Genomic DNA, 18,385 nt, shown 5'->3' with positions numbered 1-18,385 from the left:
ACAATTAAAAAACTAATATTCATAATTATGTCTTAAGAACTATTACAGTAGTTATTTTAAATTATTGAAAATATTCTTATAAGTATTCAATCTTTTTTCGACTTTGCTAACTATACGAACAGAATTAAAATTCAGACAAAATTGTCTATCAATTTCTCTTGGAGAGCAATTAAATTAGGAGTACAAAAAAAGGCTGCCCTGGCATACAAATAAATAAACAGGCGTTAAGCATAACGCTACCGTAACGTAATGAGCACCGCCTTACTTTTATCAATCTTGTTATCGTTTTAATTTGTCCGAATTCTGTTAATTTACTCGTAGCTCAGTATTGAAACTCGGGAATAAACTGTACAGTTTGTTGTGACGACAACCTAGAAGGCACCCTTAGTGGTAACTCAGGAGCTGAGCGCCTGGGAACGCGAGTGTGTTCGGCTTTCACGAATGATCGTCAGGACACTTTCAGAAAAGCGGTCAAGTGAGTAGGACACGAATGTAGCAGTACAGTGCCTGGATAGCTGTTGTGATAAAACGTGCGTGTAGTGATCCATTCTATTACGAAGTGCTGTGGGGTTGAGTTAAGATCGGGAAAATGGGGAATCTTCATTGGCTTTTCGGTTTGCTCTGTGGCTCGCTCGTAGTGCCAATGAATGGAGAATTTATAGAGAGTGAGTTTTAGAGTGAGATGCAATCTTATTAAGTCGTGTTTGGTGATGCCGTGATGAAGCAAAGCTCTCTGACTTTGTATGAATTGTGTTTCGAGAAGTTATAGTTTAGTGAAAACATTACAGGGTTTTCGAGGATTATATAGACATGTTCAGCGAGTTGTAGATTCGTTCAGGCATATAATAGACTCTTTCAGCGAGATATAGAATTGTTCGGAAGTAGGCGTAGACATGTTCAGCGATTCGGTAGTGCTGTCATTTGTTTTGTTTGCACATTGTGCCGCAGGGTTCAATTTTTCATTCTTAAAAGTCCTAAAAGTAGCTAATAATCATTCCTCAAGCTGGTTAATACATAAATTAGTTGAAAAAAGCATATTTTTTCGAAAACCATTTGTTTACCTTCTGATGAGAATGATGCAAGCTGCAGTCCAAGGGATACGAAAGTGACAGCTCTACAGTATAACCGAACATGTCTGCGCCTACATCCGAACAATTCTATATCTCGCTGAAAAAGTCTATTATATGCCTGAACGAATCTACAACTCGCTGAACATGTCTATATAATCCTCGAAAACCCTGTATTCAAACACTTGAGAAAATATTTTAGCATTTCTAATAATTTTTAAAACGTCCTCTTAGTTTTACAATTGATTGTAATATTAAATAAACCTTCTCACAACGATTAACCTTGAACTCAGTAAAAGTATCACAACAGTGAGGCAACATGTTTTTGTCTCCTTTCACTTTCGATATTACTTCATTTCCATTACTTTCACTTACAACGTCGATTGCTCTCCATTGTGACCGTCTGGTTTGTGTGACCTTCCAACGATAAACAAAAAATAAACTTAAATCTCACATTCTACACAGAATCACAGTATCACCGTATGCCGAAACTCTGGCAGATGGATGATTACGACGAATGTCTCGAATCACCCGGTCCGGGAGAACCGCCGGGCGTGTACTGTGCTTTGTCCGTCGTACTGAAGCCCAACAATCGGTCTGAGCTTTGGAAGCTGATTGAGGTATTGTCGAGCGCTTGAAGACCTGTTATCAATCCAAGCCAATGCTATCTTTTTGCTTTCCTTTCAGAAGTTTTCCAGCGACTATAAGCGCCACTATAACCATCAAGTGCTCAAATGGGGTGTTTGCATCAGAAGGTGTCAAAAAGCAATTGAAAAGCTCTCACCAGCGGAAAGAAATGCACTAACGGTGGAGCCATTCCCGATTGATGTTCGGGTATGATGAAGGTGTTGCGATGGATTGGAATAGAAATGATAGGATAGAATGTAATTTCCTCTTTACGCTATGTTTTCTGCAGTATAAATTCAATGATGGCATACTGGAAAACATTCCTACGTACCGAGAGGCCTATCACGATGTTCTGGTAATTTGCGTCAACAAGGAGCTTAACGATACGTACGGTTTGGTCGCTCATACCGAGATACTATCGTGTGACAAATCCACCGATGAGGTTGTTATAGGTAAAAGATAGCCTATAAATAACTCTAAAAAATAAGTTAATTTTAATTTACTTACTTAATCGATCAAATTACAGATGCACTCGATATGTCCTTCCTTATCGTTCTATGCGCGCTTGTATGCTTTGTGACGCTTTCCTCATGGTACGATAGCTCGATCAACTACAAACGAACCTCCGACCACTACCGACATCCGTTGGACAGCAAACGTATGCTATTATCGTAAAGCTCTTTTGCATTTTTAAGCTGATAATTCACTCTTTTCTTCCAAAGGTAAAATGGTTTGGGTATCCTTCTCTATTCAACGCAACTGGTACCGGCTAACGTCGCGATCGAAGGACGAACTAAACCAAAAGCTGCGCTTCTTCCAGCCGTTTCGATTTCTCACCATGTCGCTGGTCATTTTTGGTCATGCCTCCCTGCTTCTTTCCGTCACACCGACCACCGATACGGAGAAGCTGGAAAGGGTAAGTTAAGAAAGTGCAGTGAAACCCCTAATAACGAGTACCCCGTTTTTCGCAGAACGAGCAAATCTGTAAGTTCAACAAATACCTGACTTTACGAGTAAAATCTCGCATAACCAGCAATATCGTTTGTGTTCCTGATACACTTTTTTGATGCCGATGTGAAATCGCGATTGGTTAACGTTAGACGTTTCTTTAGTTTTGCTTATCACGTAGACAGATGAGAATTCTGATACTAAAAATCGTTATATTGGAGCTTTTGTGATAATGTGAAGTGTCGTATAATTTTATGATGTACATGGGTGTGGGTATATTGACGAGTGCTGTAGATTTGATGCAAATAATACTATCGTAATCTTTGAAAATTTCATTCGTGCTGAAGAACATCTATCGAACATTTCTGGTGTGCAAATCACGTTTACAAAACAGTAGAAATTGGCAATTGTTGGAAATATTTTCAAAAGCCTTAAATAACCCCTTTTTAAAGAGAATAGATCAATAGTAATGGTAAAAAATAGTAAACTATAAATACCCCAGTTATAAGTATGTTGAAGAAATTTTTCATTTGTTAGATGCATATTATGTTAGATGCGGTTTAAACTCGTTATTCGAGGTTTCGCTGTGTTTAAATATCAAAACAATAAAATAAAAGTATATAGTACAATACTCCCTTGCAACGCTTTTGCGCCTTTGTTTATGCAAGATAATGCACAGCGTGGGCAGCATGATTCTCACGAACGGAGCACAGTTCACGCAAACGTTTCTCGGCATAAGTGGCGCACTGTTGGCGATACAGTTTTGCAGCTTTACCGAGAAGCGGAAGGGAAAAGTCAGCTTCCTGTACATTCCATTCGCGATCCTCTATCGTTACGTTAGGTGAGGAGACGTTTTATTATTTTCAGTATATTTTATAGTCTAGTTCATATTATCCAAAACATTTCAGATTAACACCGGTGTATGCGTTCGTGATATTGCTGCATGCCACGTGGCTGTTGAAGCTGCAAACTGGCCCACTGTGGCGCTGGGGCGCCGAAACGGAGCAAACATTCTGCCGCCGGAACTGGTGGACGAACCTACTGTACATCAACAACTACGTACATGCTGATGAGCCAGTAAGCTCGTGTGTGGAGAAAAGCTCGTTTTGTGCCTACTTGAAAATTCCTTCCTCCTTCTCTAGTGTGTCCAGCAGGCATGGTACCTTGGTGCCGAGTTTCAAATATTCATCATCGCACTGATCGTGCTGGTTACGATCGTAAAGATCCCCCGTGCAAAGGTCCTTATACTGGGATTGGTGCTGCTTGCAGGCTACGTCATTCCCGCGCTCTTCATCTACTACCAAAAGCTAGAGGGAACGTACATTATCACTTTAGAGTAAGATGATCGTGTAATGCACTAGGAGATGAAACTAACCACTCAAACTATCTGTCAACTCATTCCACAACGCAGAGCCCAACGGTATATCTTTTGGTACGACAAGTTTTACCTGAAATCATACATCCCGACGCACATCAACTTCGGCAACTACATCCAGGGCGTGCTGACGGGCGTTATCTACAACGAGCTGCAGAAGCGGTCGATCAATCTGGCGCAAAGTAAAGTATTTCGCGCCGTATGGTTTCTTACCTTCGCGATCGTATTCCTCTCGATGCTGCCGTCCTACATGTTCTACGTGAATGACTTCCCCACGCCATCGGTCTGGATGGCTGCGTACTTTGTCGTGTCAAAGAATCTGTACGGCATCGGTACAGGGATCGTGATTCTGGGCCTGATTTACGGTGTGAATGGGGTGTTCAAACGTGTGCTAAACTATCCGTTCTTTGAACCGCTTGGACGGTTGTCGTACGGTGCGTTTCTGGTGCATCCGTTCGTGATGCTCCTCATGTTTTTCAGTGCACGCGGACCGGTTCACTACAGTGACTTACTGACGGTAAAGTAGACGGGCAGGCGGGCGAATGAGGTCATATTGATACTTACTATCGATCTCTTTGCACTTACAGCTTTCTCTGGTGTTTGGAGCAACGGTTATGTCCTGCCTAATGGCATTGGTGCTTTGTCTGCTCATTGAGCTCCCCACTACTGCGCTACAGAATCATCTATTTGGAAGCTTTAAAGGTAGGCGAAAGATATTGTTTAGTAATTGCCACTATATCTGCATTTTTATTACGTCTCCCATAGAGCAAAAAATGAGCCATGCAGATCGAGAAAGTGGAACCAATGGTACCAATCAAACGATAATCAACCCTGGTCTTGCTGGGAAGCAAAGTGAACTATAAGCGGCATGAGTACATTTTGTATATCTCATATTCATCAGAAACAATTCAAAAGTTTGTCCAATTAGCAACACTAATTTAAAGTGCATCATTCTGTTTATTTAGATACAAATAAATCATTCTTAGTGTGAATCATCAATAACTCGTTTGCATTTTTAAGACCAAAACAAAATCAAAACCATGGTAGGAGATTTTAAAAACCAAAACACCAACATAACCACGAAAGAAAACTGTCCCGATAAACATCGTAACTTTCACCCCGCTCCGTCTTTTCGTTTGACGTCACGGGCATCAAGTATCCCCGATTGGTTCGTTCCACGCGGAATGTGTGCGAGTGCAGCAATAAAATCCATAACAGTGCGGCGCGCCGAAGCCAAACCGAAAGACTTGAGCGCAGCGACACACGACGAACCTTTCCGCAGAAACCGAATCGAACGGGGATTTTTGTTTTTGTGTAGTTCTTTCTTGTGTTGCAAAAATATTCGTACGGTGGGAAAACTGGTTCTGCTTTTTTTCTTTCTTTCGTAAACAATATCATCCGGATCCTATGGGTTGCCGTTATGCCGGGCTTGAGTGAGCTCCTACGCACCATGCTGACTCAGTGATAGAACACACCACAAAGGTCAATTCTTAGCTGTAAACAATCAATCCTATTCTTCTATGTTCGCATTTGTTGCAGCGAACTTCAGTGACGTGAATGGGCTTTATTGGGTGTAAACGCGTGCAGGATGAATAATAATTTCAATTTATTTTAATTTGTTCTTACACTATACTCTATTAACGTTCTTTTCGTGTCCGATTATGAGCTAGGAGCGACGATCTCTGTTCGTTATCAAACACAATCTAACGACCAAACGCCGTCCCAAGGACGCGATCAGTATCAGGGTCAATCGTGCATCACCATTTCATCAATTAGCGTTCGTTACACTTTTCGAGCGGTGTTGTTGACGCTGCTACTGTGAAACTGTGCATCCGATTTGAACCCTCTTGACCTTCTTTTTCATTACTTCTTCTTCAGTTTGCAGAAAATTGGATGCTTACGGTATCAATTATCGCCTGAATTTATATCGCGCTACCGTACTGGACGTTGATATTATAGTGCAATTTCTAACCTACGAATGATTGCACGAACCATTTCAATTTGATCGGATGCCTCCGACCGTATGTTCAGTTTCATGTGGAGACTAAAAATCGAAACAACAAATACTCATCCTCAACACAAAGAAATTCATTCATTCTGTCTTTTTTTTATTTATTCAAATATTTTTCTTTTCGCCGGATATTCCACCCATAAATTAGCACCAAATGTGCAAGTCATCGTAGTGACGATACAGCTGGCGAGCCCGGCGACTCGGTGTTAGCGGTTTGGTATGACGGGGAAAAGTAGGGAGTGCATTTTTAATTATTAATTATTTTTTACTAGTTCTTTGTAGCGTCATATTCTGATTGAATTGATCGATTAATTGATTAATCGATTGTGTTAATACCATATTTGGGGTATTTATCGGTTTGTAAAAACATTCTCAAAACCAACATTAAACTCTTGAAATTATTTTCATTAGTTCAAAAAAAATCCCATAAAAATGTTTTGAATTGATAACACCCCATTCGTATATACCTTTTCGGTTGAAACGAACCGTGCAAACACGTGGAGAACTCACAAAGCTATCTCACTGCTCACCACTCACACAGGGGCGAGTGTGAGAACCATCTCACCGTACAGTCCGTTCGTTTGAATTTCCACGCCACACGATCGCTCAGCTCACGCGTACCGCAGCGCGTTGTCACTTGATCGCAGCCCATCTTCACTGCGGTGGCGGGATCGCTTTCGCAACCGATGTATATAGCACACCGATAGGGATACGCGAAGGGTGATTCTAACCAAAACGCCACTGGAACAGATCGGCAAGCGTCAGTCGAGTCCGGAGCATTCGCACGATCGCACGTCGGGAGAAACTGAATGGTATTAGAGCTCGAGGGGCGAATAGTTTGATTTAGCTTGTAACCGTGTGATTATAAATTGTTACATTACTGTGGCTGTGTGTGACAGTGGAATAATAAACAGTGAAGCGTTTGAGCGAATAGTGAGGTTGAGGCTCAGTTGGCATGGAAAGTGATGTGGTGATGAGGGGAAAAATGTACAAAATTGTGATCCAATCGAAAATGGCTTCCCGATCTATCGTTTGGCTATTCGCCGTGCTGCTAATGGCAGCGTTTGTACAACACAGTGGGGCTGAGTTCGTGCAATGTAAGTGTTCAAAAAAAATCTGTTCTAATATTACATTGTTTGTGCAAATATACTTGTGGCATGTTTCTATAAGTGAAGGAGAAACCCAATGCCTAAAAGGAACGCAAAACAAATTCCAATAGCATCTAGAAGTGTCTTCAAAGGATTGGAAAGTAAAGCATGACATTGGGAGTGAAAGCTGGCTCTTATACGTGCTATCAGTTTCTGATAGTCGTTAAAAGCAAATAAACATATTTTAATTTTGGACGCATTCGCTGATACAGAGCTGATGCGGGAAACATGGTTGAAAACGTTTAATCTGTATTGAATACATTTGAAATGTTTTATTAATTTTCTCAAACTAACGTCCAAACAAGAAAAAAAGATAGTGATTTTTTAAGAACATTTGAAGTGTGTTTAGTGGATTTAAGAGTAGACTAAAATTACCTTAAATCGTTAATTTGTTAGATTCAAATTCATGAAAAGCTATGATTTATTTTAAACACGAAAGTCCTATATTTATGAAAAAAAAAATGTATTCCAAATTATTTTCATGTTATTAGAAAACGATTACCTTTTGTATAAATTTATAGCAATAAAATTTTGCATTCATTTTATGATCAAACAGCACCCATAAAGCCAAGAGCTTTACATTTCAACCCAACGACAAATTAACCAAATTTCGCCAGCTGAGCCGATTCTCGTGCAGATTCGCGGCCAGCGCTTATTCGTTTTCCTCTGTGCTAATGGAACCGGTGTCTCGCACAAGAGAAGGTTTTAATTTATGTCAAGCTCAAAACGATGTCAAACCATCAAGAAGAACCGATGTGTTTACGAAAATTTGGTGATGCTGTTTACTGTAAAGCGGCGAAAAAGGGGGTTCATTCTGTTACGCTTTTACACGCGTAGAATATTCTAAACGTGGCGTTCTTTCGCTTTACATTTTCCACCCCAAATCGTGCTCCCGGGTGTGGTTGTTTACCCTGCTTACGTTGGGTCTCGATATTAAGTTTCAATTCCGGATTAAGATAGCAGCTTTTGCACACTAATGGATCAGTCGTTGGGTTTTCTTCATCTAGCTGTGATACGCAATTTGCTCTACCACAAGCATTACTCATACCGTTGTTTACTCGCCCGTCCAATTTTCCCATGTTGCGTATGCTTCTGTTTAGATAGCATATTTGTGGCGGAGGTTTTTTTTATAGTTCTGCATGAACCGCACTATCGCGTCGGTCTCCGCTCTTGCCGGCAGAGGAGAGACCTTCGCTTTACGGGCCTAATAAAACGGATCAATAGAGGAATGTGCCACTTCCTTACAGGTGAACGGGTTTTTTAGGCTACGCGCTTCCGGAATCTCGGAATGCTTCATTAACATACAAATTGCAGTACTTCGCATTCGTTGGAACCTTTTGTGCGATATACGGTTTCATTTTTATATTTTCATAATTTCCCACCATTGACTGTCAGCGAGAGTTCTGTCGATGCACAACTCGTTGGCGATTCTGAACTCACGAGCGAGATGTCTTCATTTTACGACTGATTGCACATCATCTCAACCATACCGCGCGGGCGATGTGGTGTGTATGGGGAACGTGTTAATGACTTCGACCTGCGATTATAGGCCCCTTAAGGGCTCACGGTAGCCCGAACGGAACAGTACTATTGTGATAGATACAGTGGGCACAGCTATTTGCTGCTCATTAGCAAAGCAACACTGCGGCACTGCAATCAGCATCAATCAGCTTGCATAAACCATAAATCAACAAACGAATAAACGTATCGTTTTTATATTTTTCTTCCGTTTTCGAAGTTAAGCGTCCAAAAACGAGAATACATTTACTTGAATTGGTGAGAAAATTGATAAGCCGGGAAGGGTTTTGAAAATGTAAATTATCACCCTTATGTGTAATGTGACCAACGCGGCGCTACGCAGCCAAGGTCAAGGGCGACACGATCGAGTCGAATAAAAGTCACAATTAGGTTAAGAGCGTCACTTTGTCGCATTGAAATAGTGGACCTCGCACTCTTTCTCTTACGCACTAAATGCTAAAGAAGAGCAATATAATGCAACCGTTGACCTGCTTACTGATCCTCCACCCTTTCGAAGCCAGGTTTGATGCGTGCTCGGATTTATCGAGCTTTGTTAATTCCGGTCACACAGTGCCGCGTGGCGCTGGGACAAGCCTCCTCCAAGCCCGAAACAATTACCTAATATAAATGCCTATCTTGCCTATCTTTGGCACGTAGTTGCATGTAGGATGCCAATGCTGTGTTGAGCTGTGCTGTCTGCATTGCTCATCGATTACGACACGGCTCATCGCTAGACAATGAGTGTGGGCAGCAACTCACCTACGGCCCCAGACATGATTGGTTTCATTGATGGAATTGATGTGAGGGGAAAAAATTCCACCCATTTTTTAATGGGCGGGTGCTAAAATTATAGACAAGGATCCCCGGAACCTTATCCGATTGCCGCCGGTTTGTTTGGCTAGAATGGGGTTCTCCCTCAGGGATGCTGTTTGACTTTGCTGCATGGGTGGTTTCTACTGACGTGCAGATGAGAAATCATTTAATTAACGGATTTTGCACGGATGCGTTTAGACACGAAAACGATTTGTGGCTAACGTTGCAATCGCTAACAAGCACCTGTGAGAGTAATTTGTTTGGAAAACGGGCTATGATTCAGGAAGTTTCTACATTCATTACAACTAGTCATACTATATTTTTTAGTATTTTTGTGTTATTTGTCGCTTTATTTCATCCGTTATTTGATCTAAGTTGTGTTTCTTTTTCTGTTTTGTTTTACTGCTTCAGGTCTTTATTCATTGTGATTGTGTTGATGATGTTATTCTTCACTACATAGTATCTAACACTTGATCTTTATTGTGTTTTTTCTGTTGTGTTTTACTGTTCTAGATATTTATTTATTGTGATTACTTTATCTTAGACTTTATATCGTTTTATAAAAAAAAATCATAATAAGCATGAGAACAAACAACCTTCGTATAATAAAATCCAACAAACTTGAAATAAGTCCAATTTGTACACGAGTTAATGTTAAAGTAACTGTGTCAAATTACTATTCAAACCCTTATCACCTTTAACCATTAGTTACTCTGAGCCCTTTTAAAATCAAACACATTTTCTTAAGCTATTCACCACCTCTTAAGCAACGCATTATATTATGCTAGCAAATTACAATGCATATCAGCAGCCGGAAGCAAAACAAACCGGCAACCGTCGTGATCAGTCGCCACCATTGTGAGTGATTCACACACTTCCCCTTTCGCAACATTATGCCCGCGTTCGTATCACCAACACATCACCTACACGGCTTTGGTTTACAAAAAGTGTCGCCACAGTTTTAGGATTTCGGTTCAAACTAAACCACATCGGATCACACCGGACCACACACGGCACCTAACGGCACGGTTGAATTCAGCGCGCGTTCTCCCCATTAAGGTGTGGAGTTATTTAATTCCTGTTCTGCTATTCTGACTCCCCATCCCCCTTCTGGTTTACATTTTGCGCCGCGTTTGTGCTTTTCGAAGTGTTTTCAACGTGTGTTGTTTTAAGCGCATCGTTTTTACCTTCCAAAATAATACAACAAAAGCGGGGTGGGGTATTGTTTAGAAGACACGATATCAACGTTCAAGAATCATCCATCAATGGGACGTGCGGAGATTGGTGAGAAGATTTTATGTGTTTTCATTTGCACATCAAACGGTATACCATACGGTCAGTCCGTTCAGTGTGAGATGATCATCCAAAGAGGAAACGCACATCGATCACCTTAACCACGATGTTCTAATTAGCAGTGGGATGGAAGCTTCTACAGCGCTTTTTGCCTGCTAAGCTAACGTAGTAGAAGCTTCCACTAGCGGGCATTCCTTCCATTCTTGGGATGGATGTGTTATGTCACACAGGTTTGCACCCGGCAGGTGTTAAAATCGTTTCCCAAACCGACTCCATCCGGATATTGGAAATTCAAATGGTAAAAGGAGGATCTTTCCTAAAAAAGAGACATACTGGCGATAGCTACTGAGACGCTTCATTTTGTCTCTAAAACAATTAGCATTTTTCAGAGAGGGTTGTAAGTTCATTGACATCTCAGCTTGTTCCAGAATCGATCCAGTGTGACGTGGAATGATCACTTCACCAGAGTCACACATAGTCGTTAAGTCAAATAATGAAAGCCATCCAAACTATGGGCGTCGTTGGCTAGCGGAACGACTTCTGTAGTGATTGATGGTTAAGGGTTGCTATTAAAAAGTGCTGTAAGACTTGTCACTTCATTACAAGTCTTAAACGGGAAATTGTAGACTTTTTGAAGATAAGAAAAACAGTGACTGAATGGAACGGAGTTGATGTCTCCGGCGTGAAGAGGGAAACCCGGAAAGCAAGCGCTGCAATAAATCTAACTAACCTCAGTAGAACCGGTTCCAACCATCAAGATGCTTTCCGAGTGATATTAATGATGGGATACTCGTGCAATTACACTGGAAGATGTACTTTGCGTCCTAGTTTGTGTGCTCCTACAAGCAAATAAAACGGTTTTCCCAGCTCGTGGAACATACTTTTGCAATTTGCAAATCAGGGGGAAAAAATGAAGATCTTCTTTCTCTAACACCAACACCGCCACCGACAGGTTGATGGCGACATGTGGTCCAAGCTGACCACGTGTAGATGCTGTACAAAGAGTGTAGAAAGAAGAACCATCACCAGAACCAGTTCGGACCAGACTGAAGGTGATCATACTGGTAAAGATATGCAAAACCATGGTTAGCCCTTAGGAGATCACCTGCGGAACAGGAACATTTCTGGGCAGAATTGTGTCTTTTGAATTTGGGGAAAAAGAGAGTCAAATGCTTTACGCGAAAGATGGTGAAGCGAATTAAACCTGTTTTGCGAGCAAATCGCATTCGCTGACTCGTGGGTCATAAAATTCACGTGGACCAGACGGTTCCACCTGGTAACAGATAAACCTATATCTTAGGGGGATCTGTTTTTGGCCGTTTTTAGGTGTGTAGATTTCTTGTCCAGGCTAAGGGATGGGTTTAGTCACAAAAATTGAAAAAAGCAACGATACCACACCTAAGTTTGTCTAGAAGGTTCTAAAAGCAGGAAAAAAAACAATGTATGAAGTAGGTAGTATGTCGATCGTGCAGTGTTTTAAATTTCAGATTGACGATCATTACTCAACTGTGGTGGTCGTAAAACGCTAATAAGCACCAGCGGATGCTGCAATTACTCCGGCTACTGTATGGTGGTAATAAAAACCATCCTGACAATTAAACCACACAGATGTATGCAAATGTTATGTGATATAGTCACAATGAAACCATTGTTTTAGGTTTTAGAACGTAGTTCAGGGAGAAGATTTGCTGAGTGTTTAAAGTATTAGGAGATCGTTGGAATGCAGGATGCTCAAAATGTAAATCATACTGTCAAAATTAGGACTATCTTATATTATGACTTGAAACGCCCTTGAAAGAAAACGAATAATAGTAATTCCTGCTGGAATAAACTACATCGTTATTTAAAATATGTGCCTTTGTTCTATAACTTCCATTTACCTTCCGATCGATCGATTAACCCATAACCAACCCTATCTAACCGCGATTACCGCCGGTCACTCCCGGTTAAATGGATCCCATTTCAACGCATCACATCACAGCCACGGCTCACCTTTGTTATGCACAGTGTAACAAAGATAAATCACCTTCCATGGATGCGCCGAGATATCTTCCTTGTGCACAAACCGTCAACAAGGAACAGGTTTTCCGACCAAACCAGAGTGAAACTAATTCCAGCGACGATATTTTTTTGCTGCATCCCGGGGAACTCCCCAAATGGTCTAGAATGGCATGATGAAACAATGGGGGGAGGCGAATAGACAAACAAACACCTACCAGGTTCAAGTGGGGATGTCAGTGGATTAAGTTATTCTAAATGGTACGGATGCAGAGGGGAAAAACAAACGATCGTGGATGGGATTCATTAATCAATTAAGTGATATAAAGGGTAAATTGTTCGACACCGGTGTAATTATTCGCTTAATGCTTCAATGAGATCATCTTTAGGTGATGACCTAGTCACGTGATCTTTTAAATACTCACAATAACATTGTCTTATAGAAAGACTTTTTGTTTAGATGTACGGAGAATAACAACCGATCTTCAAGGAAATAGCAAACGTTCTTATGATCTCTTCGAGGATATTTGCATCAAAATCTCATATCCTCAACATTCGCATTCCTTCGATGCAATAGACATCTGAGCAAGATCATGTCAAACCCTTTCCAAAAGTAAATAATTGTACTTTTCCTTTGCAAACACTGCAAGAGACAGGCCCTTCTCTTCCGACGAGACGAAAAGATGATCGTGACCCTGCAGTCGTGATGGGTTATAAAACTGGTTTAACAGCCGGCACGCGCACCCGGACCGGTAGCTGAGCGTGGCAGAGACGTGTTTATGCCCTGGAGAGTCATATGAGGGGTCTGATATGCGCTGTCTGGTAGACCTGCGTTTACTGGGGACAGTTTGCGATAGCCTAGCGGGACTTGGTTGCATCATCATAGTAAGACCCACAAACCTAGTTCGGTTTGTAGAGGAGATTAATGAGATGTAGTACAAGGAAGTTGTCGCTCCAATTGAATTTGTGTACCGTATGGGGATTGTAACACTTTTGAACTTCAACCTTGAACTCGTGTGATTGTAGCTTCCGCGCACTCTGTCACACTCTGTTATACACCATCGATCACCGTGGCGCGAATCAATTAGTACAATATCGTGAGATTAGCGAACGTCCCTCCTAATGGTCACACTACACGCTTGTTTGCATATCTTGAATCCATCTATTAATTCCTCCTATCCTCCTCCTCTCTCTCTCTCTCTTCTCCTCGCAGTGGATGAATACTATCGCATGCCAAAGATTTACGAGTACGATGACTACGACCGGTGCGTGGCACAGGCCCCGCTCGCCCTAGCAGACGATGCCGTTTACTGTGTCGCACGAACGGTCATCAAACCGGATCAAGAGTCGAGCCTATGGCGACTCATCGAGGTATGTCGCCGGTGCGAGAGGGCAAGGATAGCAACCTTATGGATCTCATCCACCACCCACACAAGAAAAAAACCAGACCAACCATCCGGTTACGCTTGAACTTGACCGCGCGCAGCAGCTGGTTGATAGCGAAATCATTTACATACCATTATGATTCTTTTTTTTTTTGTCTATTTCTGGAATTTCTGTAGACTTTCTCAAACGATACCAAGCGACACTTTCGTCACGATCATCTGGATCGTGGCTTTTGCATCGAACGCTGCCGCCAGCTGGTACAGTCGCTGGACGGGCAGACGGCGGATGCGCTGTACGTCGGCAAGTTTGACATTCCCTTTCCGGTGAGTATCGCTGCAATGCGGTGTTATTAGTCAGCAACAGGTGGTGGTTTAACACCCCAACGGTTCGTCAATCAATTCATTCATCTTGAACAAATTACAGCAGCTCTGATAGGCGTCTGGTTTGTTTGCTAGCCAAACAAGCTGGCCGGATTCTGTTGACGATCGGGAAAGTACCATGCTGGCGGGCTGTTTGCACGTCAGCATGACATGACATATAATTAATCAATTTAAGGTTCATTTGTTTGTGTAAAGATCGCACATGATCGCCACTTCATAGTCTGTTTTTCAAATATTAACATTATCTGATACGCGTATATTCTATTTTTTTTTAAGTCGGATTAGTCCCACCACCTGATCGTAATACTCATACTTCATTCATAAAACGATCATCTCCAAGACTCGTTAATCTCAGTCCCTCTATTCATTGTGCCGGCTCCAGTCAGTCTAATACAGCTTGTCCATTTTCTACTTCATCCTTCACACTATTTCATCCACAGTACATCATTAACGCGGACGCATTCAACAATGTGAGCGGTGATCGTGAGCGGTACGGACGGTTGATTAACATCTGTCAGAATTATGCGCTTCGCCAGCAGTACAATCTGTCCGGCTACACCGAAATCGAGTACTGCACCGGTCCCAAGCGTACCGTGCCGATGGATGGGCTGGACATTAGCTTCCTGATCATCACGGCCCTGATCGCGCTGCTTGTGATCAGCTCAACGTGGTACGATCACTACACAAGCAAGCAGCTTGGTAACGAGCACTACAAAAAGGATCTACCGTGTCGAAGTAAGTTGCTCTCTTGCTAGAAGCATTTATCTCAGCCATACTAACGAGGCCCTCTTCTTCACCGTAGAAACAATGGTTCTTACCTCATTCTCGCTCGTCCGCAACTGGTACCGGCTTGTGTCTCGCTCGAAGGATCAGCTGAACGAGGATTTGAAGTTTTTCCAAGCGATCCGATTCTTTACCTTCTGCCTGGTGGTGGTCGGCCATTGTGGTGATCTGTTCACGGCAAGCTCGTTCGCCAACACACAGGACCGGGAAGCCGAGTACTACTCCCCGCTTGGCCACGTGCTAATTAATGGGTCGATCATCGTGCAGTCGTTCTTCGAGATGAGCGGTTTCCTGCTCAGCATACACTTCTGCACCACGCAGGCGAAGATGAAGCGCATCAGCTGGATTGCCATATTAGTGACGGTTGGCTATCGTTACATCCGGTAGGTAGTGGTGGGAGTAGATGGCACGGCCATTAATTAGATCGAGTCGCGAAGGTAGTTCAAGCATGTTCTGTGTGGTCTTTTGTTGAACAGGCTTACTCCTGCGTACGCGTTTATTCTGCTGCTCCATGCAACCTGGTTGCCGAAGCTACAGGATGGTCCGCTGTGGCCACGTGGGGCAGAGGTGGAACGTAACTTTTGCCGGCGCAACTGGTGGACCAATCTGCTGTACGTGAACAACTACGTCAACGCGGACGAACCGGTAGGTGGGGATGAATGCTAACGATGAGTCATAGTGTGGGATTTCCTGGGCAATTCGTACCTGGAGTTTATTAGCCTTTTGTAGTATAAAAACATATCTGAAGTGTCTTGTTAATGATCGTATCAGTTTTCGTCGTGGAATCCAATCCTAGCAAAGTGATGAGAATTGCTTCGTGAATAATTATTTGAACCCTTTTTTATTCCTTCTGCAGTGTCTTCAGCAAGCGTGGTACCTGGCCTGTGACTATCAGCTGTTCACTGTGGGGCTTATTATTCTCGTGGCTGTGACGAAGTATGTCTAGACATATAACGTTTAATTAAAGGAATACATACTTTATTATAGGTGCCCGTTTCAATCAAATTCATTGCAGATACAAAAAGTATGTCGTACACATCTTTAGCGTTTCCGGTGTGGTGGCCATCCTGATACCGGCGCTGGTCGTTTACTTCAAGCACTTCGATGGAGTGTTTGTCGTCACTTTGCAGTAAGTATTGAATTGAGATATATATTCGTGTTAAATTTAATATAATAAATTTCACAGGGCGGAACGATTTATCTATTGGTTCGATGAGATGTACCACAAGATCTACATACCGTTCCATACGAACATTGGCTGCTACATCGGTGGCGTAGTTTACGGATATCTGTATTACCGCGTGCGTACCTCCGACAACAAGGGCAATCGATCTGGCGTAAGTATGCAAGATACCGATTGTGCTAACTTTTTCATTAATCAAATCTATTTCTTCCTCAAAAGTTCCTTAAGTTCCTCTGGTACATGACGGTGCCGTGCGGCATTCTTACGCTCATGCTCAGCATGATCTTCTACTCGTACAACTTTGAAAAGCCCTCAATGTGGATTGCGCTGTTCTTCCCGCTGCACAAAAACGCCTGGGCACTGTTTGGTGCGATCGTTCTGTACGGTATCATCTACAACTACAATCGGTTCATAAAGAGTGTGGTCAATTTCCCGCTCTTCGTACCGCTGGGGCGCCTGACGTACTGTGCGTACATCAGTCACGTGTTCTTCCTGAAGAACTTCTTCTACGGCACGCGGGACATCGCGTACTTCAGCCACGTGTCGATGGTTAGTTAGGGTGAAGACAATAATCGATCGAACGCTCTAGTAAACAGTTTTGCTCTTCTCTTTTCAGTACACAAAAGTAATTTCGGTAATAGTGGCGTCGTACATTCTGGGGGCAATTGTTGCTCTCACGCTAGAATTTCCCATCTCCGCCCTACAAAAGCACTTGCTATCGAAACAGTTGGGTAAGTAATGAGATAAAGTGAAGCTAAATTGATGGAAAAAATGTAACACATTTTACATATCTTTTACAGAAAAACATTCGAAACCTGAACCACCGCGAGAGAATAATAATATTAGTCCACCGTCCGCCTAATGAGACCAAATACGCTACACTTGGCACAACTAATTTAGACTCTAATTTAACTTTAGAGGCGATATTTTAACGCTGAATTTATAGCAATACTCAAAACACATGCTCCTTGTGAACGTAGCCTAAGAAATAATGATTAAAATAAAGGATTTTGGTACAAATATGAAAACTGAAAAGCTGTTTAAATTTTTTAAACGGTGGTACTATTCTTTCCTAAAATTCGTTTTTATAATTGAAAGTAATATCCCTGTCAAAACGAATTAAAATGGTAAAGTAAAAAGAATAAAATAAAACTCCTTACTAACCGCTCATTTAAATTTTCTATCCGCAGCTCCTCGCTCGAAACGTCACAACTGCTTACAAAAAGCATCGCCAGCGAGAGAAATTCGCACCGATTTGGAGCGTTGGCGAGCTCGTAGAAACCGGTTTTCAGTGCGCTGTCAGTGCGTTTACAGCCCCCGCTCGAGTTCTGCAGGCTGCCGCTGTCAACGGAGAGGGACAGCTTTTGTTTTGATTGGTTTCGTTCTCCGCTTTGTCGTCGGTTTTTGTTCCCCCATTCGCGCGTTTTAATTAATTCGCTGTCCCTTCGAGGCATCAAGTTGCCAGCAAAACGCGTGTGACCGTACCGCTTGTATCGTGGAACTTCTAGAATTAAAACATATCCATCGCTCTGAGCCTTCACACACGCACGGTTGGCGTTACCTGTACCATCGCCGCCGAGGTCGGGTCATGAAGGTTACATAAATAAAGACGGGAACCGCTTCCTTTGCAACCTTCCAAAACAAACCGGTGGCGCTTGGCCGGGTAAAGTGCGACCCGAAGTGCGGTGTGCCTTCCGGTGGCGATGAAAGTGTTCTTATGACGGCAGCTGCCACTTGCTTCCTCGGCGGCATCATCATCCCCGTCCGTCCATCGGAAGGTCGTTTGTGACTGGTGCGTTTTTCCGTGGTCAGTTATCAGTGTTATCTTCATTCAATCGGGTTCAATTCATTCTTG

General features: G+C 42.4%; 2 protein-coding genes across 2 annotated transcripts; both read left to right on the top strand.

The window, feature by feature from the left end:
* The first annotated feature begins 441 nt into the window (after positions 1-441).
* On the top strand, positions 442-4,543 carry LOC120895005 (nose resistant to fluoxetine protein 6-like). Its single transcript, XM_040297967.1, has 10 exons — positions 442-475; positions 1,533-1,687; positions 1,755-1,901; positions 1,984-2,146; positions 2,221-2,352; positions 2,417-2,610; positions 3,311-3,483; positions 3,551-3,719; positions 3,785-3,978; positions 4,054-4,543. The coding sequence occupies exons 1-10, from the start codon at positions 442-444 to the stop codon at positions 4,541-4,543; spliced, it is 1,851 nt and encodes a 616-aa protein (XP_040153901.1).
* A 2,217-nt stretch (positions 4,544-6,760) lies between these two features.
* LOC120896572 (nose resistant to fluoxetine protein 6-like) lies at positions 6,761-17,565 on the top strand. Its single transcript, XM_040300786.1, has 12 exons — positions 6,761-7,125; positions 14,012-14,169; positions 14,361-14,507; positions 15,005-15,299; positions 15,367-15,730; positions 15,824-15,992; positions 16,204-16,283; positions 16,363-16,476; positions 16,534-16,684; positions 16,750-17,079; positions 17,147-17,261; positions 17,331-17,565. The coding sequence occupies exons 1-12, from the start codon at positions 6,984-6,986 to the stop codon at positions 17,390-17,392; spliced, it is 2,127 nt and encodes a 708-aa protein (XP_040156720.1). The 5' UTR covers positions 6,761-6,983; the 3' UTR covers positions 17,393-17,565.
* The last annotated feature ends 820 nt before the right edge of the window (positions 17,566-18,385 follow it).

This window comes from Anopheles arabiensis, chromosome 2 (assembly GCF_016920715.1).
Source record: "Anopheles arabiensis isolate DONGOLA chromosome 2, AaraD3, whole genome shotgun sequence".
Lineage (NCBI taxonomy): Eukaryota > Metazoa > Arthropoda > Insecta > Diptera > Culicidae > Anopheles > Anopheles arabiensis.
This window is presented reverse-complemented; position numbering and strand designations above follow the sequence as displayed.

Excerpts from the sequence above, each read along its gene's own strand:
- LOC120895005 (XM_040297967.1), top strand. The coding sequence starts at position 442 with ATGATCGTCAGGACACTTTCAGAAAAGCGGTCAA. Across the intron at positions 476-1,532 it reads ACTTTCAGAAAAGCGGTCAA|AATCACAGTATCACCGTATG; the intron begins GTGAGTAGGACA and ends CATTCTACACAG. Across the intron at positions 2,353-2,416 it reads ACATCCGTTGGACAGCAAAC|GTAAAATGGTTTGGGTATCC; the intron begins GTATGCTATTAT and ends TTTCTTCCAAAG.
- LOC120896572 (XM_040300786.1), top strand. The coding sequence starts at position 6,984 with ATGGAAAGTGATGTGGTGATGAGGGGAAAAATGTACAAAATTGTGATC. Across the intron at positions 7,126-14,011 it reads TGGGGCTGAGTTCGTGCAAT|TGGATGAATACTATCGCATG; the intron begins GTAAGTGTTCAA and ends TTCTCCTCGCAG. Across the intron at positions 17,080-17,146 it reads ACTTCAGCCACGTGTCGATG|TACACAAAAGTAATTTCGGT; the intron begins GTTAGTTAGGGT and ends TTCTCTTTTCAG.